General features: G+C 43.3%; 1 protein-coding gene across 1 annotated transcript in view; it reads right to left on the bottom strand.

Annotated features, from left to right (window-relative positions):
* The window catches only part of TBC1D30 (TBC1 domain family member 30), a 65,821-nt gene that overhangs the window by 28,819 nt on the left and 11,009 nt on the right, over positions 1 to 25,993 (bottom strand). Inside the window, exons 3-4 of the mRNA XM_015415458.1 lie at positions 2,023 to 2,084; positions 1,393 to 1,458 (exon numbers count right to left, since the gene is read on the bottom strand). Coding sequence (XP_015270944.1) covers positions 1,393 to 1,458; positions 2,023 to 2,084 — 128 coding nt within the window. The remainder of the gene's footprint in view (positions 1 to 1,392; positions 1,459 to 2,022; positions 2,085 to 25,993) is intronic.

The following is a 25,993-nucleotide window of genomic DNA, read 5'->3' as shown; positions in this document are numbered from 1 at the left end:
ATATACACCACCCTTTGTAAATCTTTCACCAATGCAATTAAAAGAAACCATTCTATATTTCACCCATTTTAGCCTTCTTTGGCTCTTACCCTCTCCCCTGCATTTTGCAGCACATACATGCACTAGGAAGCTTTCCACACTTTTCCTACACATGCACTAGGAAGCTTTCCACACTTTTCCTACACAAAAGGGCTTTTGCATCTATTTTAGTGGCTCTTGGACAATGTTCCCTCTAAGCTGTGGAGTCCTGTGAGCAAAAATTCTAATTTGTGAGCTACTGGCATTACAGTTGTGGATGAGCAATTTGACTGCTGCATAAATTAGTTTGCTCTGGAGCCATGCTTCCTGAGCTGAGACAAAAATGTGTGAGCCAGAGGCTAAACAACTGTGAGCTAGCTCACACTAACTCAGCTTAGAGGGAACACTGCTCTTGGATGTCCTGTTACTCCCACCCACCCACCCAATTTTGTCCTTCTTTTGCTTCTCCCTGTTTTTGGTATGGAAAAAATGTTATCTTGCAGGGGGAAAATACAGTAAGAAAAACTAAACTGTCTGCTCAATTAACTTAAACTATGTGTATTTTCAAGCAAAAAAAAACCCAAAAAGGAATATCTGGCCAGCGTGGCTAAGAACAGGATAATTACATACAGAAAGCTAATTGATAACTCTTTAAAAGAAACATCAAAGCAGATAACTATGTTTAAAAACCTATGATTTTCCAGTGGAGATTCTTTCTACAGCATTAGCTCTGTTTATGTACACATAAATGGCCATTTCCTCTAATATACTACTGCCTAATATGCATTAGGAACTACCTGTCTTTTTCCAGCACTCTTTCTTTCCCAGCCTTTGCCAAATACATACATTGAGGGCAGTGTTCCCTCTAAGCTGAGTTAGTGTGAGCTAGCTCACAGTTTTTTAGCCTCTGGCTCACACATTTTTGTCTTAGCTCAGGAAGGATGGCTCCAGAGCAAACTGCTTGCTCACAGCTTTAATGCCAGTAGCTCACAAAGTAGAATTTTTGCTCATAAGACTCCACGGCTTAGAGGGAGCCTTGGTTGAGGGCCTACTCTCCACATGAGGACTCGGGTTAATTCAGAACTATCAGTCATCAATTACTAGGACAGTTTCAGTCCTGGAGCATGAGAACAACTGTAGATTTCTATCTTTCAATTATCACAGTATGAGAAGACCAGTTTTCACCTTTATGTATTTCAAATGAAAACCTAATTACTACAACTGCAAATTTTCATGTTCATCTTTAAAACTGGCAGGGACCATTCTATACCGAAATGTTTGGAAATCAGTCTGACAGTATGAGCTTTTTCTTGTTTATATTCATAGGATATACTGTAGCATAATACACTTAGGGAAATGTACAACTTTACAGACCTTTCTCCTCCACTCCTTTGGTATCCCCGTTGGCAGCCTGGCCACTGCTTTGAGAGCATCATGCCACTAAAAGCAAGTTTTCAAACAAGGTTGGATTAGGCCAGTTCAAAAACACACTTAGATATGTAATTTTATCAACATACATTATTGGTTCCATTTATTTATTATAAGCTATTTGTAGATACCCTATTTACCCAAAAGAATGACTAGCTGTTTTCCAAGAAGGGTGTTGACTTAAAGTCATGCACAAAATGAAATTATATATGGCAATAAACTTTTGTTGTATATTTTTTGGGTGGGTGGGTGCTTTCCTTTCAGGAAAATAAATATGAGATTATTATTGTTATGCAGGAAACATAAAAATAACACATTTAATAATTTATGTGTATAACAGAAACCACAAAAAAATAAGTAATGCTTATAAGGTTTTTGCCACATAGAAATATCAGTTAAACAACTGTAATGTTTTAAAATGCTATTAGAACAATGACATTCGTGGTGGCAATTAATATAGTCTGATTAGGATATTAGCATACAATCCTAAACCAATCCAGAATGTAAATACTTATTCTGTAGGCATTCAGAAAAATTTATGTAACCTTTTAGAATTTAAAAATAGTAATGTGTTACCTGCTGAAAACCATTCTGACCTAGAGATGGCTCGAGAGTAAACTTCAGCTTTGTATCCACTCCTATGCAGTAAAAATAAGTAAAAGTTGCTAAAATTCCAGAACTAAATATTAACACATCAGTGCCCTAAAACAGTAAAATTAATGTGCAAGAGATGCTCATTCCTTGTACAAAAAGACAGTTCTTTAGAGGCTTTTGTGTTTTACAGTTCTAGAGAAGAGTAAGTTCTTACTACTTACAAAAGAAACATTAAAAGAATGATTATTTCCCATGCAGGCACAGTTCTTTCACACAGAGGAATATCACTAGCATGTTCTCACTTGTGCATAAGCTATATAGTAGGACAGAATGTACAGTTACAAAACTTGTGAAAAACTAAAGCTTTTGAAAAGCTTTTCATTGATACAACACTTTCAATGTGGCAGTTTTAAAAGAAAATACAAAAGAAGAAAATATGGGATAGTACCATTGCTTTTTCAATATGAGAAAAATAGCCAGATGCATGTCCATACCAATAATTTTACTAATTATCTTCCTAATATTCCTCTTGCTATGAAAGCTGAAAACAGGGCAAAACACATATACAATAGAGAAGAGAGGTGTGGGAATTCCCCATTCACAAAATAATTCATGAGGGGAGCCTTTCTAATGACAGCCATAAAGTTCTACGCTTAAAGAATGCAAGATTCACTAGAACCATACATAATTCATATTATTTCTCTAGAATATTCAGTTCCAAATTGGAACACACTTTTAAATTTGTTAAAGACAAATAGGGTTTAAACACATCTATTAGAGCAGTCACTTAAGTACATAGTCTCATCCTAATCAGAATTTATAGTTCATGGGGAGGATCCCATCATTCTATTTATAGCATTAGACAAACTTCTCAAGTATATCTCTTTATAAATAAACAAGCCTCCAGAGGTCTACACTTAAAATTATGACATATATACAGCACAAGAATCTGTGGGATATAGCTGCATTGGAAAACTTAACTCATCACTTGATTAGCAAAAACATCAAGTGAGTGTGGAAGCTTTTTATGCCTTCTGGAATCCATTTATATTTTTTGCTAATCAACACTCAACTCTTCATCCTCTACTCAATATTAGGAATCTAGAATGTATGAAAAGATGTAATTTGACAAATTAAGTAAGCATATGCAGTGGAGCTGTAGCAACAATCTTGCTGAAGTTCTAAAACCAAACATATGGCAATAATTGTAAACATTCTGTTTTCTTCTCTTTCCTTTTTCTCAATTTCTTTGTTTTGTATTGGCGTTTTTGGTTTTTGTCTGTTGTGCTCTGTTAATGTATAATTAAATGTAATAAATTAAAAAATAAAATTGTCATGTGAACAGCTTTCTGGCTTTTCTACATTTAGTTTTATAACAGTGTATACAAAAGAAGCTAGACTCCTTTTGTAAGGAATAGTAGTAAATACATTGGGAAACCAGGTTTTCGGTATCAGACTGTATTTAGGATAACACAAGTGTACCATCTGTTTTATGCAGGCTTAATTCAACAAGAAAAGTGTTTGCAGAATTTCTGGATGAAAAATGTTACATGATAGTCCATGTTAGGTGTATTATAAAAGACATTTCTTCAAGAGGAATAAAATGCCGCTGTCCAAATCCAAGGTGCTGAAATGTCATCCTCTGACATTTTAGGCACAATGATATACAGACCATGCTTAAGAGCCATTTTGTCAAGTGTCTTGGATAATAACCAATATTATCCCTGCATTTAATTACTGGTTGCTAATTCACAAAGTATGATCCTGTATTACAAGTTTAATAGCTTTGTAAAGACTTGTGTCTCAGTGCTCCAACAAACCAGTTTTCAGAATACACTGATGTTTTATAGGATCAGATTCTGCTATCTTAAAAATCTACATCTCCTAGAGCTAACTTGGTTTGAAAACCTTTTGTTGTAAGCACAGAGGCAAAGGGGGAGAAACAGCTGGACCAAGTCAAAGCAAATGCTACTTAAAGAAAAAATGTAATGCTAAAACTGTAGAGGGAAAAGCCCAGCATAAAAACAGTTCTATTAGCTGATACTAACAGAAAGAAAAGATCCTTCCTCTGCTTCTAGGGACATATACAGGACTGCCCCCATTTGGTTCTAGAATGTTCTGAAGATAGCATTATGTAGCTACCAATCCCATCAGTGGACAACACACATTCCCTAGAGTTAGAAAATCTGTGTAGCATGCACAATTCCCACCCAAGAATTTTAGAAAATCTTACATTTATGAGTCTTTTGTACAGACCAAAGCAGTTTATTATGTTAGATGTTTAAAAGATTAATATATTGATACATATTTGGCAGCGAGCAACTATTCGGCCTATTTCAGGGCAAACTGCAGAAGTCATTTGAGATTCTTGCTGCAAATTTAGGTCCATGGAATCTTTTCATTAAAATCCTATTGATGTTCTCAGATCAAATACTTTCCAGCACTCCGTATGCCAACAACAAAAAATGCATGCATGGGATAAAAAATTGAAGAATTTTGCTAAACATATTCCAGCGCCAAGACCAAAAATGGATAAAGACCCCCAAACACTGGAATTTTTGGCATTTTTAAGATGTCTTATAAAACAATTAGCAAACAGAAGGGTGACTAAAGCTGCTTCCTAGAATAATCACAAAACCATTCTAACTTTTAATATCAGCTTGATATTGCACTTATAATTACACTAGATTTGGAAAAAGGATATTACTGCTTCAATAAACACATTTAATCTAAAATAATCTAAAAATAGAAGACCCTATTTCACTGTCCTTTCCATTCAGTCGTTCTAATGCATCATCCTTAAGAGTTTTCAGTATCCAATCTGTATTTTAGGCACCAATTAGAGAAACAGTGTGTGTAAAAAGAATTGCCTCCTGGTCACTGACACTGTACTGAGCCAAGATAGACTCCATGTGTCGGCAAAGAATGATTTCATTACGACGCAATCTATCCTTCAACCATCCTCGCATCATTTCGCAGCTTATAGGTCCTTATAGGTCCTGCACATTACATGATGGCACATAAAAAGGAAACTATCTGGACAGAACATGTCTGTTTCCGGAACTATTAACCATCCTTGTCCGATTGCTGCACCTTCTCATACCTTGGAGTTCGCATCCCGCTCAGACGGGGAGGACGGAGGGGCACAACATCAGCGCTCCTGTCTAGGAGCGTCAGTGGAAGGTTCCCCGCCCGGCCTGCCCAGGTGGCTCTTTCCGCGATCGCCCAGGGCCTCGCGCTCTCGCTTCCTCACACACACACACACACACACACCGCCTTGCAGTGCATATAACCACCCCCGCCCAGGCCTTCACCCCCGGTCTCCTCTCCTACCCAGGGGGTTCCATCTCCCGCGCGCCTCCATCCCGGGAGCGCCGCGAAAGAACCGCCCTCGCGTCCTTGCCCGCTCTCTCTCTCTCACACACACAGACACCCGGCTTAAGGGCTTCAAGACCTGCTGCCCGGGTTAAGCCTGGCTAAAGGCATTAGAGGAGGGACGAGGCCGGCGCACCGTGCTCGTCGGGCGGGCAGCGCCGCTTTCAAACAAAGGCGGGAACGAGGCGGCGAGCGTCGAGCCAGGCCCGGGCAGCCCTTACCCGGCTCCAAGGTGCAGAGGAGGCGAGGCGCGGTGCGGGAGATGCAGCTCCTCTTCTTCAAGACGTTGCTCAGGATGGAGCCCACCCCGCCGCCACTGCCGCCGCCGCCTCCTCCTCCGCTGCTCTGCCTCTTCAGGCCCCTGGCCCCGCGCCGGAGGGAGCTCGTCAGCTTGTCTTGCCTCATGGGGGGAGGGGGCGGCCCGCGGCCACACCGGCCACTTGGCCCTCCGCGGCAGCCGGCGCCTGCGGGTGCGGCGCTTGGGCGGCTCTCCCCGCCGATGACGCAATCCCAGGCCCTCCGCGCGGGGAGGGGGCGCCGGCCGCCCGGCCACCCCAGCCGGCAGGCGCTCTCCACACGCCGGGAGGGGGGCCGGTTGGGGCGGCGCGGAGAGTCGGGCGCGGGGACGCTCCTGCCGCCGCCGCCCGGGGGGGGGGACCTCTGCAGTGCAGGGGCGGCGAGCGAGAGCCGAGGCGCGGATGAGCTCAGCGGGAGGGAAGGCGCTGCGCCCGCCCCCAAGAACAGCATCACTGACAGCAACGCCGAGCGGCGCGGCCTCCTCCGGCACCACCTGCCCGCGAGCAGCGGCGCCGATGACGAATCGGTCCGCCTCCCCCTCCAGGCACGGGTCTCCGGCAGCCACCCCAGCGCCATCTGGAGGGCCAGCGCCAGCAGCTCGGAGCGGAGCGGGGGGGGAGAGATGGCACTCGCGCCCGCACCGGCGCTTGGGACAAAAGATCATTTCAGCACAAGAAGGCAGGCGGAGTGTTTTCCCTGCTCAGCCGCTCCATCATTACATACAGACTGGAAGCCATCGTTTTTTAAAAATACACATATCTCAGGTTTCTGATTCAGTGAGTCAGGCTTGAGTAACAAAGCAATGCTCTTTGCTGAAAGCGGCCACCCTACCTGCCACAGTTTGTTGTTGTCGTTCAGTCGCACAGTCGAGTCCGACTCTTCCGACCAATGTTCCCTCTAAGCTGTGGAGTCTTATGAGCAAAAATTCCACCTTGTGAGCTACTGGCATTAAAGTTGTGAGCGAGCGGCATTAAAGTTGTGAGCGAGCGATTTGGCTGCTGCATAGATTAGTTTGCTCTGGAGCTGTCCTTCCTGAGCGAAGACAAAAATATCTGAGCCAGAGGATAAAAAACTGTGAGCTAGCTCACACTAACTCAGCTTAGAGGGAACACTGTTCGCGACCCCATGGATCATCTCCCGCCAGGCCCTCCTGTCTTCCGCCGTCCTCTGAAGTTGGCTCAATTTCATGTTCGTTGCATCTATGACACTGTCTAACCATCTCATCCTTTGCCGTCCCCATCTTCTTTGACCTTCAATCTTTCCCAGCATCAGGGTCTTCTCCAGTGAGTGCTCCCTTCTCATTTGGTGGCCAAAGTATTTGAGCTTGTTTCATTATCTGGCCTTCCAGGGAACAGTCAGGGTTGATTTCTTTCAGGATTGACTGATTTGATCTTGCAGTCCAAGGGACTCTCAGGAGTCTTCTCCAGCACCATAGTTCAAAAGAATCTATTCTTCGGCGCTCAGCCTTCCTTATAGTCCAACTCTCGCAGCCATACATGACTACTGGGAATACCATTGCTTTGACCATGCGGACTTTTGTTGGCAGGGTGATGTCTCTACTTTTTATCATGCTGTTTAGGTTCGCCATCACTTTCCTCCCAAGGAGCAGGCGTCTTTTAATTTCATGGCTGCTGTCACAGTCTGCGGTGATCTGGGATCCCAGGAACGTGAAGTCTGTCACTACTTCCACGACTTCCCCTTCTATTTGCCAAGGAGTGATGGGGCCGGATGCCATGATCTTAGTTTTTTTGATGTTGAGCTTCAAGCCCACTTTTGCGCTCTCCTCTTTTACCCTGAGCAAGAGGCTCTTTAGGTCCTCTTCACTTTCAGCCATTAGAGTGGTATCATCTGCATATTTGAGGTTGTTGATGCTGCAACCAAAAGCTTATCAGTAGCACACAGGAAATAGAGGCTCCAAGGATCCATCTCACCAGGCTGCTTCACAGGCAGCATGCAGGCTTGCATTTTCCAACATCTATTTGCAGCATTAGACTATATTTATGGTGAACATGGGGGGGGAAGCTAGATGTGTTCTAGAAACAGACTTTTGAGGCAAATTTGTATTCCAAACTTTAAACAAGCTTAAAAAGTCAGTTTAGGCTCCTTGTTACAGGAGCCAGTTATAACAGACCTGTATTAAGGCTCCACACTGCTTACTCACCAAAAGGGTAACATTTGATATGCATGCACATTCTTGCTTACAGCACATGTAATTGTGTTACAGCACCTTTTTACACAGTATGGGTTTTTTTTAAAATGCATATACATGTGGGTTTACTTTTAGCAGTCACAAAAAAACAGTATCTGTAACATTATTTTACTTCACTTATACCCCACCTTTCTCCTCATATGGGGACCCAAAGCAGCTTGCATTGTTCCAATCTCTTCCACTTTATCCTTACACAGCAGCCCTATGAAGTAGGTAAGGCTCAGTGTGTGTGACTAGCCCAAGGTCACTCAGCAAGTTTCCATAGCAGAGCAGGGATTCAAAACTGGCTCTCCCAGATCCCAGTGCATCACTCTAACCACTACACACTAGTTCTCTTCATGTATACCCTTTATGTACGAGTCAGCCATTGAGTCTACATGGTATTTTGGCATGGCAACAAGTGTGAACATGGTCACAGCACAGCCACTCTGGTTCAAAACAGGTATTATACATTTTCCAAGGTGCCTAAGTCAGCGTTTCCCTGTACATATTGTGACATTCAAGGGCATTAAAATAAGCAGCCATCTAAAGGTACCTATAATCACCTCAGCTGATTGCTTGGATTGACTGCAGTCTCTTCTCCATGGTACCCAATCAGTTAATGATGTAAGCAAAAAAAAAGTATACAGAGCAGGGGTACATCATAGCTATAAAATATAGGATGGTGCCTTTATCAAGTCAAAGCTCGGGAAAGAGCCACACAATTCACTGCAACTTTTGAGACAGCCTATGTTTAAGACTTTTCAAAATCAGTCACACAAAATAAAATATAATAGCTTTCAAATAAGAGTGACATGGTGAGTCATTATCCTTATTAGATTTAAAAAAAAACTGTGGTCTTTGAGTACAAATACTGCTTATGTAACATAAAAAGTAAGTGCATATGATAACATGATATAGCATGACAGCTATAGCTCTTAACACAAGACTTCTTCAATCAGCTTACACAGGGGTCTTGTTGTAGAAAAAGAGCTGCCGGAGCTCATTAGCATAACTCATTAGCATAACTTATTTGCATATGCCACGCCCCCTGACATCACCGGAAGTGACAGAAGGCCACACCCCCTGACATCACCGGAAGTGTGTCAGAAGGCCCGGCTACTTACCCTCCTGCTTCATCCTCATTCCCAAACGGAATGAGGATCGAAGCAGAGGGCGGGGTAAAGAAGGGGGCGGGGCTTCACCACGTGACGGCCCCGCCCCCTAGAGGTTCTCTTCCGGAGCTCCGTACCTGAGAGCTCCCCCCCGACTAGAGCCCTGAGCTTACAAAATAAACAGGTAAGGAAGCTTCTTGGCAAAGAATATTTATTATGCTAGCATATTTTAGGAGACAGGTGCATGACAGGCCATTTCTATCAACTGAGGGGACCCACACAGCCTCCTATGATTTTGGGGGAACCAGAGTTATTTTAAACTATAAACATTCCCCCTCAGTTACTAGGAGTTCTAAAGGTAGTGAGTGTCTAGGCTTTGGGTTTGCTGCTGTGAGGTAAGTTTTACAGTGCACAAGCAGAATATGGAGGTCACTGAGGCAGGAATCATATATTAACAACAAAGAAGATTTATTTGCGTAAGTAGGTTTCAAGAAACAAATCAGCAGCACAGGACTAACCCATATGCTATAATCAATCTTATCCACTCCTCAGTACCTTTTAAAGTCCTGGACCCATAGCAGCAGCAGCATCCCATTTAGCCCCATCACACTGATGGTTGCTGATAAACATGAAGAAAAGCAGTACAACATGGGTTTTATGGCACAGAGGACTACAACCACCAATATGTAGGTTATTAAACAAGCCCCCTTTTATTCCTCTGGTGTTATGACAAATCCTCCTTCCCATGTGTCTGAGGTTTTTACCTGGCTGCAATTCCCCCCCACCCTTTTGGTCTTAAGACCAGTCCTTTATCCCTTGGTTCAAAGCTCTATCTCGGGCTCTTGTGTCATATCAATTCTTTTGCTTTTGCTGGGCATGATGAAGATTCTCTCCTGCAGCTGCAAGCATCTCACACAGGATGTTCTGCAAGTTCCACATACTGCACGATGGTCTCTGGCTCAGGAATGTCTTCTCCTTCCCACACTTCTCTGACGATGTTGAGGGATCCTTGCACATGCCGACCATACAAGAGTTCAAAGGGGCTGAACCCAGTACTATCTTTTGGGACTTTTCTGTAGGCCAACAAGTGTTGCAGGTGTTTGTCCCAGTCATTTGGGTGTGTTGCAATGTAAGATTTGATCATCCTCCCCAGCGTTTCCCCATGAACCTCACTTTTAAGCCATTTGTATCTGGATGATATGCGGTGGATGGGAGATGTTGCATGCCGCACAAGGCCCAGAGCGGCTGCGTTAGAGTGGACATAAAGGAGGTCTTAAGGTCACTCACGATTGGGGATGGGCACGAACCTGCTCATGAGCCAAAATTCAGCATGAACTTGAGCCAGTTCAGAGCTCGGGAATCGATGTTCAGCGAAGGCACCTTCCCCATTTACCCAACTTTTGGCCGTTTTGGTTCGGCTGTTCAGGGTCAGCCATTTACACCTAAAAGCAGAGCTGGCAGCCATTTAAACCTAACAGTTTAGAGGATCTGCTGGTCAGCTGAGATTTAAATAGCTGGCAGCCATTTAACCCTTCCCAGGAGATCCCCACCCCCTTTCTCCTGGCTGCAGTGAGCCATGGCCAGGAGAAAGGGGGAAAGGAAGTCCTTTGCCAGGTGACCCCCCCCTTTCTCCTGGCCTGGTGAGCTGCAGCTGGGAGAAAGGTGGAAGAAAAGTCCCCTCCAGGGTAGTCTCCACACCTTTCTCCTGGTCATGACAAGCCATGGCCAGGAGAAAGGGGAAGCCCAACTTTCCAGACTGGTTCAGTTTGGGCAGGTCCCATTTGGGTCCGTTCAGTTTGACCCTTTTTAGGTTTCTGCCCATCCCTACTCACGATCCCTTTGGGAAAACTAAATCTGCAGAAAAGAGACAGCAGGGTATATGCTTCATTGAATGCCTCAATGTTGTTCAAAGGCACCGCTTCTGGAAATCTAGCAGCAAAACAAACTAGAGTCAAGATGTACCTGTGTCCTCTCTTCTGGTGGGTTTATTCAATGGCCCAGTGATTTCAATTGCCACTCTTCAATCAATCATTCTTTATTAAAACAGTCCTTGACCAGGACAGAATAAAACAGGTTCAGATATTCCAAATTAAAAAGATTTTTAATAAATATAATAATATTTAAAATGTAATAATAAAATATTCCGAGGTATAGGGATGCTGCTGCTGTCTCCATGGTGACGTGACTGCAGCTCCCTTTGATCTTTTTAAACAAATATATATTTATTGATTTTCAAGTAAACACACAAACAGACAAACAGACAACAATAGAATTCATCATAAATCACCAAGGTACAGTCAACACAGTAACACGTCCAAATTAAACTTGTTCTACAGTTAGAGTAACTCACAAGTCTTCACTTATTTCAGACTGGTAAATTTATCAGTTTCAAACATTTCCATATATTTTTAGTCCATTTACTTATTACAAATAATAATTCATAATTAATTTTTGTTTTCTTTAAATAGGTAAGGTTTTACAATGTATACCTTATTATTCTATTTATTCATTCATAACATTCTTTTATTGAACACCGACACAGAAAAGAAACCTATTTTCTAACTTAACCATTTTGGAAACCATTTTGTAAATATGAATAAAGAGTACTAACAATTCTTCACTTCCCTTGTCATTTATTTCTATCTACTACTTTAATATCTCTTTACTTACAACCTTTACCTGGCACTGAGAGGGGGGGTTTCCTTTTGTCTTACAACTCACACATCATTCATTTTTACACTTGTCTAGCCAAGACCAATTTTCTAATAGCTACGTACCTATCACCAAAATCACCAATAGTTTTCATTTCTTCTTTCTCCTGTTTTCTTATATATTACCTTAACTAATCCATAAAATATGCAAATATCATCTTATATTTATTTTTACTTTCATTTCCCCCCTTCCTTTTATAAACACTCAGTTTAAACAATTTTAAGTTCCATTTATAATTCCCAACTTTGTTAGTATTTTAATCATGTTTAGTCACCTTTAAAAATAAGGTTAATAACTGGAAATACACTACACCAATATTTAACAAACAGAAAGGAGAAGGGAGTTCCCATATTACACTAAAAGAAAGTATTTCTTTTATCAGCTTCCACATCTACCAAATATACTGTGATGCCAAGTTTTCACATTCAATAAAAAAAAATAAAAACGGGAAAAAGAAACAAAAAACAAAAATATTTCATTTATCAGCAAACTATTCCAACAACTTCCTATTCTTACCAATGCATTGTTATATCCTCATTTTCCCCTAAAGCATATAATAGGAAAACACAAACATTCCATCCTTTGAATTATACTTCTAGGCTTCTAGGCTTTCCCCACTATTTTTTAAAACATCCTGTTCTAGCGGATACATTGTTATGACCTAAGTTTTCCCTTAAACATCCAGTAAAACAAAAACATTCCAGCCTCTATCATGTAGCTTATTTTTTTCCCTAGAAATCTGTAACCTCTTCTTTTTTGCAACCATTTCCATATGCCTAAACTCTCTGTACTGAATTCTATTTCCTCCAAAATGTTTACAAGCTTGTAAGCATTATTAATTTTCCACACAGAACATCTTTTCTTCCCTTTAGGCAATTTGCTCTTTTTTTTCCCAATCCCTTTTTCATCTTCTCTGTCTTTGAGTAATAAAGTATTGTTGAGTCTCTTTGGCTGGTCCTTTGGTTAGTATTATTTTGCTCATTAGTCATAGGTAGAGTTTGAATCTTCTCTAACACCTTTTCTCTGTCTTCCTCAGAATTCTGCTCTTTCTGCTGATCTTCCTCAAACCTCTGTCCCATAAACTCCAATTCATCCTTGCTTTCAAAATCCAAATGTTGCCTCTGCTTTTTTCCAAGGAGATTTTTCAGGGCTTCTTCAACCCCTTTCTGTATCCCTTTTAACAATATTGCCTGAAACTGCTCCACAGTCAGCGTTCTAACTCCTATGTCCTCATTAACCTCCTCCCCCCCTTCGGTTTCCTCTGTAGCCGCCATATGCTCACTTAACTAAACGCTTTATTTCCACCTCTTTTATTCTTACTCAAGTGTTCAATTCAAGTAGAAAATTAAAGTGTCACTCATATCACAATCATCCATTATAAGTCCTCGCCAACTAAATGTTTTTTCCCTCGAAGATAAAGACTCCACCAAATAGTTGTCCCGTTCTTTTTCCTGGCTGCTTTTGTCTCTGTTTTGGACACTTATACAGGAGTTAATATTGGTGAAGAAATCTTCCCAGTTATTTGTAATAGTAAATACTCGTACTCACTGTATCCTCATTGTGTTACTGCATGCTGTATTTAAAATCCAAATAATTTTAAAAGGCTGGTCGCTGCTAGTGAAAACATGGCAGCCATGTTTCCTCCGTGTCTTTGCTCCTGCTTCAGGGTGGAACGACCACTCCCCCATGATTGCCATCAGTGGGGGAGGCTGGAGAAGCCCCCTGCTACTCTACCTCCCTCCGGGAAGCAGAGCAGCCCCCCCCCCGCTCCTGCGGGGGACTCCAAAAGAACGAAGAGGAGACGGACAGTTCGGGAGCAACCCGATACACATCCGTTCACAGCACCACACTGGAAGCTCCTCAAACATGTTCTATAGTTTCAATCTCCCCTGTACTTCGAGGGCATAACATATTTTTTCATTAAGACTTTTTAATATTATCCTTCTAGAACTGCTTAGGGAAGAGCTTGGTTTCTAGCAAGTGTAAATGCTCTCCTGTGACTTGGTATCTCCAAACGAGAGAAATAAGCAGGTAGTGAAACAACGTTTCTGGAGCTGTCCATGGACAGAAAAGCCAGTGATCTCTCTAGATCTGTCTGCTGCTCAATATCTAGCACCCTTTGCTTCATAGTTTGTTTTGCCTGTTCATACCCAAACTCCAGGACAGAAAAATGGGAAAAAACCAAACTCTTCAGCTTACTTTTAACTGCCTTTAGCCAGATTGATTCATGGCTCTAATTAAGAATCAGGGGAGTTAAGCCCCAGGGTTTTAGATTTAACTTTAACCAAAGATTAAATAAGATACACCCTGGCCTCCACTTTTACTATGCCCGTTTCCAGGCATATGTTAGTGTTCAAAACAAAATAGGGCAACTGAAGGGTAGTTCTCAAAAATTCTGATTGCACTTGTTCCAGAGGTAGGAAGCAAGAGGAAGATGGCCCTATCACGGTCCCATATAAGATCTGTGCCAGTATTTTGGCCTGAAATAATTTAAAAGCTGCTGGAATATGTCCAGCATATGCTACATAATCGCGGTGTGCTTTCCTCGAACCAGAGGCTTGTAGTACCACTCCCAAATACTTTAAACTGGCCACCTGTTCTATTACATGTCCATTTATTTTCCATACTGAGTTTTTGGTCTCCTCTCAAATGCCATGATTTTAGGTTTTTTGGTAATTATTGTCAGCTGATCTCTATTACAATATTGATCAAATACCTTCAATGCTCTTTTCAGACCTACGGGGGTTCTTGATAGCATTACTGCATCATCTGTATATAATAGCACTGAGATATGATGGTCCTGTATCTTAGCGGGATGGAAGTCTGGATCACTTAAATAGCTAGCATATCATTGATATAAAACATGAAAAGTAGTGGGACCAAAATACAGCCTTGTCTAACTCCTTTAGTAGTGGGGATCGCATTTGTAAAATGACCATTCTTGTTCCATCTAACTTTGAGGGTGTTGTTATACAATGCATGGATTAAATATAAAAGCCTGCAGTCTATTGATATATTCTCTAACTTTTCCCAGAGTTTAGTTCTCAAGATAGAATCAAAAGCCATCTTCAAATCTATAAAGGCAGCATATAATGAAGTCACATTTTTTGTTGAATATTTTTCTATTAGGTGTTGTAATATCATGCTATGATCAATAGTGGCTCTTCCTTCCCTAAACCCAGCCTGCTTTTCTGCTGTTAGATTTTGGCTATTCCCTCAGTTCCCTAGAGGGCAAGATCATCATAGTATGTGATCTGTATGTTAGCTAACCATCCATTAAAATGAGGCCCTCCCAATCCCTTTCTAGCCAATTCCTTTCCAGGAAAGTACTGCTCAGGTCTCAGTAGTTCTGCTTCATTAGGGTCACTTGAACTCCTGAATCTCTGCACTGGTTCCATATATTCATTTGTAATCCCTTCAGGAGCCTTCCACACACTAGATACATGAGAGATTTCTAGTTCAGGTGGAATTGGTGTTTCTGCCCTCTGGGGGTTTTGAACTGTCTCTACTTATGTACCTACATTTAGTTGCCTCACAGGTCCTCAGTTGTTTTTCTGTACTAATTTGGGACAATTGTATTTTATGTGGCCAACCTCTCTACAGTTATAACATCTCAGTTCTTCAGGTTCTCTCCTAGTCTGAGGAGTCTGTTTTGCAGGGTTGGTTTTCTGAGGTAATTTTCCTCCCTGAGGGAGCCAGTCTTCTTTGTTTTGATTCCCTGAAGTAAAATATGTTCCCTCCAAATCCTCCACCAGGCCCATAGCTACAGTGGGCCATCTTGGGGCCAGGCCTCCCGATTTCCCATCCAGCTGGTTTATTTTATTTTTCATGTGCCACGGCCATGCCGGTGTACCTCTGGCTAGCTGCAGGTGAGGCATGCCACAGGGCACGTCTGATCCCTATTCCAGCCCTCTCTCTCTCTCATCACTATTTTTTTTACTTTTAACATTGCTCCTGACACAGTGCCCCCTGACTTATTTAAATGCCCCCCAAAGTCAAAAAACCTGGCTACAGCCCTATCCTCCACCAGGGAATCCATAATTTCAGCCACTCTCATTGTGTTCTCTGGCTTTTTGTCCCATACAATTCATTTATAGTCTCTGGGTATGACCCTGTAAAACTGTTCCAGCACTATTAAATTCACCACCTGATCTCTAGTTTTGGCCCCACTGCCAGTCAACCAGTGATTTAGCAGTCTGCCTAAAGGACAGGCCAACTTACGATAGTTTTCATGATTTTTTCTGAACTCCTCTAAATTTTCTTCTGCTATGCTCAGCAGTAAATCTCTGTCTCACTCTTTCTTTGAACAGATCATAGTTTAGGGACTCTTTGTTCCTCATTTTCAAGTAGATGTCATTGAATCCCCCCTATTTATGAGTGGATATAAATAATCATTTCATTGTTAGCCACTTGAAAATCTTTACAAGCTCTTTCAAAGCTAACAAAAACCCTTCAATATTGTCTCTTTTGGAAATTTTGTTTGGAAATTTTGTTTGATCAATGTAGCAGGCTTCACCACTTAGCCTAGTATTTCCCCAACTCAGCCCTTAATTGTACTTCGTCCATTTTTATTTTATTTATTTTGATCTCATGCTGCCTTTGAGCTTCTCTCTCTTTTAATTCCATTTCCCTTTGAGCTTTTATTTTTCCCCTCTCTTTTAATCTCAATGTCTCTAGCTCTTATTCTTTTTCTAATTTAGTAAATTCAATTACCTGCCTTATTTTCCAGATCTCTAATTGGTCAGTATTCACAAATTTCTCTGCTTGTACACTATCCCCTGTAGCCACTGACTCAGCTTCAGTCCTCTCAAGTGCTTTTACTCACTTAGGAGACATTTTGACAAAATTACTACATTACAAAATTTCTTAAATACTTATATCTTTATATTTCACCACCTTGGGTAACAGTTTGTGAAACTTTAGTCTGTATCCCACCTCTACAGCACCAATTTGTGACAGGCCATTTCTATCAACTGAGGGGACCCACACAGCCTCCTATGATTTTGGGGGAACCAGGGTTATTTTAAACTATAAACATTCCCCCTCAGTTACCAGGAGTTCTAAAGGTAGTGGGTGTCTAGGCTTTGGGTTTGCTACTGTGAGGTACGTTTGTGGTGCACAAGCAGAATATGGAGGTTGCTGAGGCAGCATGAAGATTAATTTATTTACAAGTAGGTTTCAAAGAAGATTTCCTTACAAACAGGTTTCAAGAAACAAATCAGCAGCACAGGACTCCAGAAAGACAAAAGAGAAACCTGGCTGAGGCACTTTAATTTAGAGAGTAGTTTCAATTTTCTTGAATACTTCCAAGCAAAAACAGGCTTTTACCAATTAGCCACTAGGTGGATCCTAACAAACACATAGGATTCCATGCACACCTGCCTGCCCTCTCCCCAGAGTCAGGCCTAACAACTGAGTACTCTATTCTGTCAGAAGTAGAACCAAAACACTCTGCCACACTACCAAGCAGAGCTACCCTTCACTCTGTCCGCTCTTCTGACCCAAGCTCTCACTGCTCTCTTCCTGAGGCAGAACTGAACTTCCACTGTGTTTCCTTCCAGCATTCCATCCCTCTTCTCAAAGGTGATTGGATGCTGGAGTAGAACTCCCATAGGCTCAAGTGAGTGGCTGTTTTTCCCTTCAGAAGCAGGACAGCCTTCTGTCCATCCCAAGGTCTATCACACTATGATGGGCAGTGAGCTCAGCTGTACAAACAGCAAACCAATTAGCTTTTATATTGATAACTAGGAATAAGGCGCATTGTGGAAATAAATACAACAGGATCAAGAAAGAGGCTCTGGGCACTCAGTGTCAATTTGCTCTGGTGACCTCAACAGGGTATGACACCAAGTCCACCATTTTCTCCAGAGGAAGTGATCTCTGCTACCTGAAGAACAGTTGTAATTTTGAGTGCTCGCCAGCCCTCACATGGAGATTGGCAACAATGGTTCCCCATGATGGAATGGCTGGTTTGGAGGGTGGAGTCGATGGCATTGTACCTGTCTGAGGTCCTACCCCTCCTGAAACCTCACCCTCTCCAGGCTCCATCCCTCAAATATCCAGGAATTTCCCACCTGGAGTTGGCAACCCTATCTCTTTCCCAGCCAATCATCAACCTACCTTTATTTCCCACTCACTCTTCAGCTTTCCACCCCCCCCTCACCTGCAGCCTCTATCGTACTCTGAAGCCCTGACTGCTACGTCACATTGGCTGTCATACAGGGGCCATCTCAGCAGGATATAAGGACACAGAGTCCACCATTTTCTCCATGGGAACTCTGCCATCTGGAAAGCAGTTGTAATTCTGAGTGATCTTCAGCCCTCACCAGGAGATTGGCAACAATGGTTTCTCCCAACAGGCACTAAGGGTACCTCAGAACACATTTTACCTCAGAACAGTAACAGCAAACTGTTTAGAATGTTAGAGGCAAAGGCCTCTAATGACCTCTGTGCTCTGAGGCAAAGGCCAATCAGGCCACATATGCAAATAACTTCTGTGTTCTGACTGGCTATGGGGGGGGGGGACAGCAAACTGTTTAGAATGTTGGAGGCGAGACTCAGGCAGTGGATAGGGACAGCTTCTGAGTGACAGATGACGGAGCTAAAGGCTGTCGGCACCGTGTGGAATGTTCAGCAGCATGCCACCACCAACAGAGAATGATTATATAGAGAGATTGTGAGTTTTATTAGTTTTGACTGAAATGTAGACATCACTACAGTCAATGCCTGCTTTTTGCACATGATAAATAATTAATGCTGGTTACGAAGGCTACCATTTTGCTCTCTAGTAAACAAAACAGACACACTAAACACTTTTATTGTACATGTTTTGTATATTTTGCTCTGTAGGTCAGCCAAAAACCACCTGAACCAGTGCTATGGTAATATGAACATACAAAACTTGGAGGTGATACAGTGAAACAAAAATAATGCTACAAACTAACTACCACATATGAGCAGGTCACTATGTATAAAATAAAATGTAAACTTTTAAAGAGATAACTGCTACAATGTTGTAGCTAGGCCTTAAGACTACTTAGCCATAAGCAGCAGCTTCTTGGTTCTCCAACAATCAGGAAAAAAGGATAAAGCAGAATCTCTGTTTATCATCAATAATGAAAGGGAAATGGTTTCTACCTTTCAAAATCTACTTTAAGCAACCTTACACGGTAAAGAAGAATCATCAGACAAAATAATATGGTGCAGAAAAATACATTAGGCATCGGAATTTTTCATAGCTCTTGTATGAACCTTATTTATTTATTCAATTTATACCCCGCCCTCCCTGCCATGGCAGGCTCAGGGCGGCTTGCATAAAATTCCATGTATAATTAAAACCAAGCATAAAACAACCTAAAACAACATTCCTTAATAATCATCCTAAAGTGCTGGAACATGATCTAATAAAGTGCGAGAACAAAGGTTTCAGTTAGCAGTACAACTTAAGGTGACAATACAATACCAGCTCAGTTTATTCAACTTGTTTATGCAGCAAGTACAGGCTGTAGGTGGTAAAAATCAGGGCAGAGGGCCATTCCCAGATGTTTAGTGCAGCTCCTCAATCAAAGGCCTGGTGGAAGAGCTCCGTCTTGCAGGCCCTGAGGAACTGTAAAAGGTCCCACAGGGCCCTGATCTCTTCCAGGAGCGCATTCCACCAGTATGGAGCTGCGACTGAGAAGGCCTTGGCCCTAGTTATAGCCAACCTGGCATCCTTGGGGCCTGGGAGGGTCAATCGATTTTGGGACCCTGAATGCAGTGCTCTTTGGGGAACATGTGGGGAAAGACAATCCCTTAGGTATGCTGGACCCTGACCATAAAGGGCTTTAAATGTCAAAACCAGCAGCCTGGATGCTGAGTTTTGCACTAGCTGTAGCTTCCTAATTTGGGACAAGGGCAGCCCCATGTAGAGAGCATTACAGGTGACCATCGCATGGATCACTGTTGCCAAGTCATTGCATTCGAGGAAGGAAACCAACTGCCTAATCAGCCAAAGATGGTAGAAGGCTAACTTGGCAGTGGCTGCTACCTGGGCCTCCATTTTTAAGGAGACATCCAAGAGCATTCCCAGACTCCTAACCTCTGGTGCAGGCACCAGTTGCACCCCATCAAAGGTTGGGAGTGGGATCCCTACCCTTGGGCCATGCCGGTTCAGGCACAGGACTTTCATTTTCATCGGATTCAATTTCAGTCGGCTCAATCTAAGCCAACCAGCCACGGCTTGTAACGCCGATCCAGCTCTTTTGGCATAGAGTCAGACTGGCCGCCCAACAACAGATAGAGCTGGGTGTCATCCGCATACTGGTGACATCCCAGCCCGAGCCTCCGGGCAAGGGGGTGCATATAGGTGTTGAATAGCATCAGGGAAAGCACCACCCCTGAGGCACTCCACAAACCAGTGGGTGCCCTCAGGACAGCTGTTCCCCTAGTGCCACCTTTTGTTCCCGGCCCTGAAGGAAAGATGTGAGCCATTGCAGGACAAGCCCCTAAACTCCAGTGTCAGTGAGGCGGTGGATCAGTAGCTGATGGTCGACCTTGTTGAACACTGCTGACAGGTACAACAACAAAAGCACTGCTGTTCCGCCTTGATCCAGGTGCCTCTGGAGGTCGTCCATGAGGGCAACCAGCGCTGCCTCCGTCCTGTGTCCTGGGTGAAAGCCGGACTGGATCTAAAGTGGAAGTGTCCTCCAGAAAGCTCTGTAACTGGACTGCCACAGCCCTCTCAATTAGCTTGCACAAATAGGGCAAGTTGGAAACTGGCCAGTAATTAGCCAATTCAGCTGGATCCAGAGAGGGGACTCTTTAAGTGCCCCAGGGACTTGTTAATAATCTCCCTTAGGGACCCCGAAACTGTTCACAACCAGTTTTAATTAGCCACGATGGGCATGGGTCAAGGAGACATGTGTTAGGGTATACAGTTAGGAGCAATCTGTCGACTTCCTCCAGGCTGAGTGGACTGGAATAATTCATAACCTGACTAGAAGACGTGCATGGGGCCTCGAGTTCGATCACTGTCTCAACTGTGGCAGGGAGGTCATGGCAGAGCGACAAGACTTTGTCTGCAAAATAGCTTGCAAAGGCCTCACAGCCAATGTCCAATTCCCTAACATTTGACCTGCCTTGTGGCAGAGTCATCATGGACCAAATCATTCTAAATAATTAGCTGGGTGTGAGCTCACAGATGCAATTGCAGCTGTGTAGTACTCTTTCTTCGCAGCGTTGACTGCCATCTCATAGGATCTCATAAACGTCCTACAGGATGTTCTTGCAGCTTCGTTGTGGGTGCGCCACCACTGTCTCTCTAGCCGCCTTAGCCCTCGATTCATCAGCCGCAACTCCTGGGCGTACCAAGGTGCGAGCTTAGTGCAGGGGCGCCGAGGGTGTTGGGGAGCGATCTTGTTGATGGCTGCAGAGAATCAGCTGTGCTGATCCTCTACAAGCTCATAATGAGCCGATGGGAGCATCGGATTCCGCAGAGCCATCTAGAATGTTGAGAATTGAGGCTAATATTTGCTTTATGGATTTATATTTGCTGCCAACACCACATGGACTGTGCATACACACATACCCATAGGATCAGAGAGAGAGAGAGCTGTTCAAATCACCTGTTGTGACTGATATACATAGAAGGTGCCTGCCTGCATTTCATGTTAATGAAGTTTGCAAATACAAAGCTCCTAGCCAGAGGGGAAGAAGAAGCACATCGCCATTGTTGCCAGCCAAACAACAACTTGCTTGAAATCAGCCTCCATTGATGAACTGTTGAAAACACACGTATACACATCTCTGTTTTACATCTGAATGGACAGCTTCCTGCCAGATGCCTCTCTGATTACCTGGGAACATGCAAGATTCATCTGCACTTCAATGGGCATCCTAACACCAAACTTTCACACCTCACCAGATGCTTTCCCTTGAGTTAGAGTCTAGAGTTTCAATATTGGCCAAACCCCTAGGTATCTGCCCCTCGCTACACGCATCCAATAGCTGTAGGGATGGGATGGACTTACAGGTAGGTGGGTTCACAGACTGGCATAGATGCCACCCACTAAAGGATTCACCTATAAAAGGTGAGGTCCAGCTGCTTAGCTTTTGCTAGCCCCACCTACGCCCCCTGTCTGCTTGAAACCCCTCTCAAGCCTAGCTTCCTATACAAAAATCCTTTGCTCCTACTTGATCTCTTGGTCTGAAGCCACAAGGTCCACACATGCTGGCTGGTTTCTAGCTGTGTGTCAAATCTCCCTAGTATATTTTCTAACCCCTCTATTCTTCATTGAGACGGACAAGCTTCAGGACAGATAAGTATAGCTTCCCATCACCCTACCTGTGATTTCTATAGTGACTGTTTTTAATCCTGTACTTCTGAGGAACTTGATTGATTGTATGTGTGAATCTGATTTTGTGTGTATGTGATTTTATATATATTCTTAAGTAAAAGACAAATTGTTTTGGAACACACCAGTCTCGTCTCTCTCACTGGTAAAAACCTTGGGGTGGATTGGACTTCAATATACAAAAGCAGGAACCAGAATTTAAATTTACTTTGCCAGCTGTTGTAGATAAAGCAGTTCAGCTAACAGGAGCCTCACTGGGTTCATTTGGCTCCGCGGGCGAGCTGAAATACACTTGCTGCCCAAACAGTGTTGGGGTGAAACATTCAAATTGGCCCTCAGGGGAAGGTGGTCTGACCATGGCACTGCCAAGACAGTAATCTGGTCCACTGTAACCCTTGCCGTGAAGATCAGATCAAGTGTGTGTCCAGCCCGGTGAGTGGGAGTTGTTACATATTGGGAGAGTCCCAGCACCGCCATGGACGACACTAGGTCTGCTGCCTGAGTGGAGGTCACATCGTCAGCATGGACATTGAAACCACCCAAGACTATCAGTCTAGGTTGTTCCAATACCCAGCCCGGCATGTCCTCCATCAGGGATGGCAGGCTATTGGCCGGTACGTTGGACAGTCAGTACACCAACCAAATCACCAAACTCCCCCCAGCTTCCCATACTAGGTCGACACACTCTATGCCCGCAATCTTCGGCAACAGGAACACCCTGAAGAAGTAAGCCTCTTTCATGAATGAATACAGCCATTCCCCCCCACACATCCCTTAGTCATGATTAGTGTAGGGCCGAGAACCTGGGGGAACCAGCTGGGAGAGAACTAACTGTCTCCCCCTCTCACACCCAGATCTCGGTCATGCACATCAGGTCTACTTTCTGCTCGAGCAGGAAGTCCCCAAGGACCATAGTCTTATTATCTATAGATCTGGTGTTACATAGCACCAATGTCAGAGAGGAGGTCATTTGTCCTAGCCCCACTGCCAGCCACCCTTGGGATGGGACATAGGCTGGAAGGGGGCCGAGCTACTCCACTTCTCCTCCCTCTTCCTTTATCTCCATGCCTAGTCCCCACTGCTATTTAACACACTGCATTTTAAAAGCAGTGTGCTACCCAGTGGCATACCTAGCCTATTTGGTGCCTGGGGCAGATAATTTTTTAACACCTCCCCTCCTCTATTTTGTTTTTTTGCCATCAAGTCACAAATGACTTATGGCAACCCTGTAAGGTTTTCAAGGTAAGACATTCAGAGGTGGTTTGCCATTGTCTGCCCTCCCCAGCTTCTGAGATCTGACGAGATCAGGCTAGGCTGGGGCTATCCAGGTCACGGCCCCTCCTCTATGCGACAAAATTATTTTCAGTAATAATAATGAAACAGAACAGATAATGATAATGGCCTGGAAATAGATTCAGGTGGGTAGCCGTGTTGATCTGAAGCAGCAGAACAAAGTTTGGTCTTAAAGGTGCCACACTGGACCCAAACTTTATTTCAATGGCCAGAAAAGAAACACAGACAGTGGAAAAAATATTTTATTTAACTTTGTATATATAATCATGCCAGTAAAAAAAGATTCAAATTCCAGAACACTATTCCATCATGAGAGTCAGTATGGTGTAGTGGTTAAGGCGTCAGACTAGGATCAGGAAATCTAGGTTTGAATCCCCACTTGTGGCATAGCAGAAAAACAGTTTCTGTTTTATGTCATGTCAAATTAAATGTAATGTTTATATACACACATATTGATACAGTCATAAGGGCTTCTGCAGTTTCCTGGAAGTGTCTATTCAAACCAGAACAGGTGACCTAATCCCTAAGAATGTAGTTGCTTGTATCCATGGAAATATGTGCTGAATGCAATGTTAATTTTTGAAGAGTTCTCTTATTTCCTATGGTTTAGGGTTCCCAGGTACCCTTGCTGCTCCAGCAGGGGGATTTGAAGGGTGTTCCGGGGGTAGGCGGGGATGTTGCATAGAGATGCTCTGGTATTTGGGTGAAACTCTATTTATTTATTTTTTGCCCTCAAACCACAGAGTTTGCCCAAATACCAGAGCATCCCTGTGCGATGCCCCGACATGGTGACATCACTTCCAGGTGACATCATCGCATTGGGGACATCGCGTGGTGATATCCCTGTTTAGGGGTGGGGTTCCCCCCCACTGGCCAGCTGGTCCATGGCAGGGGAAAGCCCCTGAAATTAGGGGATCCCCTGCCTGGACCTGGGGGGCTGGCGAGCCTAGTATGGTTAAATATATACAAACTACACAAGTTATATTCATTTCAAGCCCACAAAGAACCCCACAAGCTGTCTGGGATACTTTTCAGTTTATTCAGTGAGGATGTGGACAGGATCCTTTGAGGTCTGAGATATACTACCTGCTTGTACAACCCTTGCCCTTTCCAGGCACAGTTCAAAACACTGGTGTTCTTTAAAGGCTTGAACAGCTTAGGGCCAACATACCTGAAGGACCACCAACTCCCTTTTGACCCTACTTGACCACTACAGTCATATTCTGAGGTCCTGCTTCTAGGGATGCCAGCCTCCAGGTGGGGCCAGGGGATCTTCCAAAATTACACTTCATTTCCAGACTACAGAGATCAGTTCCCCTGGAGAAAATTGATGCTTTGGAGGGTGGATTCTATGCATTGTACCCCACTGAGGTCCCTGTCCTCCCCAGGCTCCTCCCGCAAATCTCTGGAAGCTCCCAATCTGGAGCTGGCAACTCTACCCCCTCCCGGTCCCCTACCGGTGGCCAGAGGGGACCTGGCAATCCTACCTGCTTCAGGTGCCCCCACCTTCTGAGATTAGGCTGATGGCAACCTGGGGGAGGACCTTCTGAACTGTGGCATTAAAACTCTGGAACTGTGTCCCCTTCTGCCACAATCCTCCAGCAGCAGGTGAACACTTTGTATTGTCTGGCACTCCCTCAGTGATCCTTCTCTTTGTTTTAATGGCTGTTTTTAATGTTTTTGTATGCGTATTTTAACTTGGTTTTAATTTTCAAAATTATGTTTTTGTTTGTTTTTAATAGTTTTTATGATGCTTTTTTATTATATATGTTTTTAATCTGTTAGCTGCCTTGGTGGCCCTGATGAGGGCAGAAAAGTGAGGTTTGAATTTTGTAAGTAAATAAAAAAATAGAATTTTGGAGAAAGGTTGCTATCATTCCAGCCCAAAGTTCAAGCAGTTGGGGAAAATAGCCCTTGAATGCCAGCAGCAGCTATAATTTATCAAGCATGTCACTGTGTCAGAGCCAGTAGATTTGCTTTTTTTAAAGGTAGCAAAGGATCTAAACTACCACACGGTTAGCTCCCTACGCCTGCCCAAGCGAGTGGCTGTTCCTTCAATAGCTGCTCTCCATGTCCATGACAATTTATTTTTGAAACAGAGGAGACAGACAAGCGTAGTTTCCAATAGGGCATTACTCAGCCAGGAGTGAGGGCACAGCCTGATGTTTAAAAATCCCACTATACAATATATCCCTAATCCCTTGGGTGTGACTTAAATAGGTTTTTGGATTCAGACCAGACTTTACAACTCCAGCTTCAAAGGCTTAAGCCTAATGGCTGTACTTCTCCCGTAAAAGCCTCTCTATTGTCAACACAGAAATATCTTGCACAACATAGTCGGGAGGCCTATTCAACATGAAGTGACACTGAAAATAATCCAAAAGGCCATTTGCAAATCATTAACTAATACAGCATAAATTAAAGCAGATGGTATGTATGTTCTACAGTATCAGACTCATCACTCTTTCTTTTTTCTTTCCCTCAAATCTGAAATCTCTCCCACATTTAAAAAAATACCCTGTTACTTTGAAGTGGATTTGGAAGACAATGAAAATATTGCTGGCATTCTATATGGGTTCTGAGCCCATATATGGTTCATTTAAGCCTGCTTGCTGCCATCAACACATGGAAGGAGACTCTTT

This window comes from Gekko japonicus, unplaced genomic scaffold (genome assembly GCF_001447785.1).
Source record: "Gekko japonicus isolate JY-2015 unplaced genomic scaffold, Gekko_japonicus_V1.1 scaffold1352, whole genome shotgun sequence".
In the NCBI taxonomy this organism is placed as follows: domain Eukaryota; kingdom Metazoa; phylum Chordata; class Lepidosauria; order Squamata; family Gekkonidae; genus Gekko; species Gekko japonicus.
This window is presented reverse-complemented; position numbering and strand designations above follow the sequence as displayed.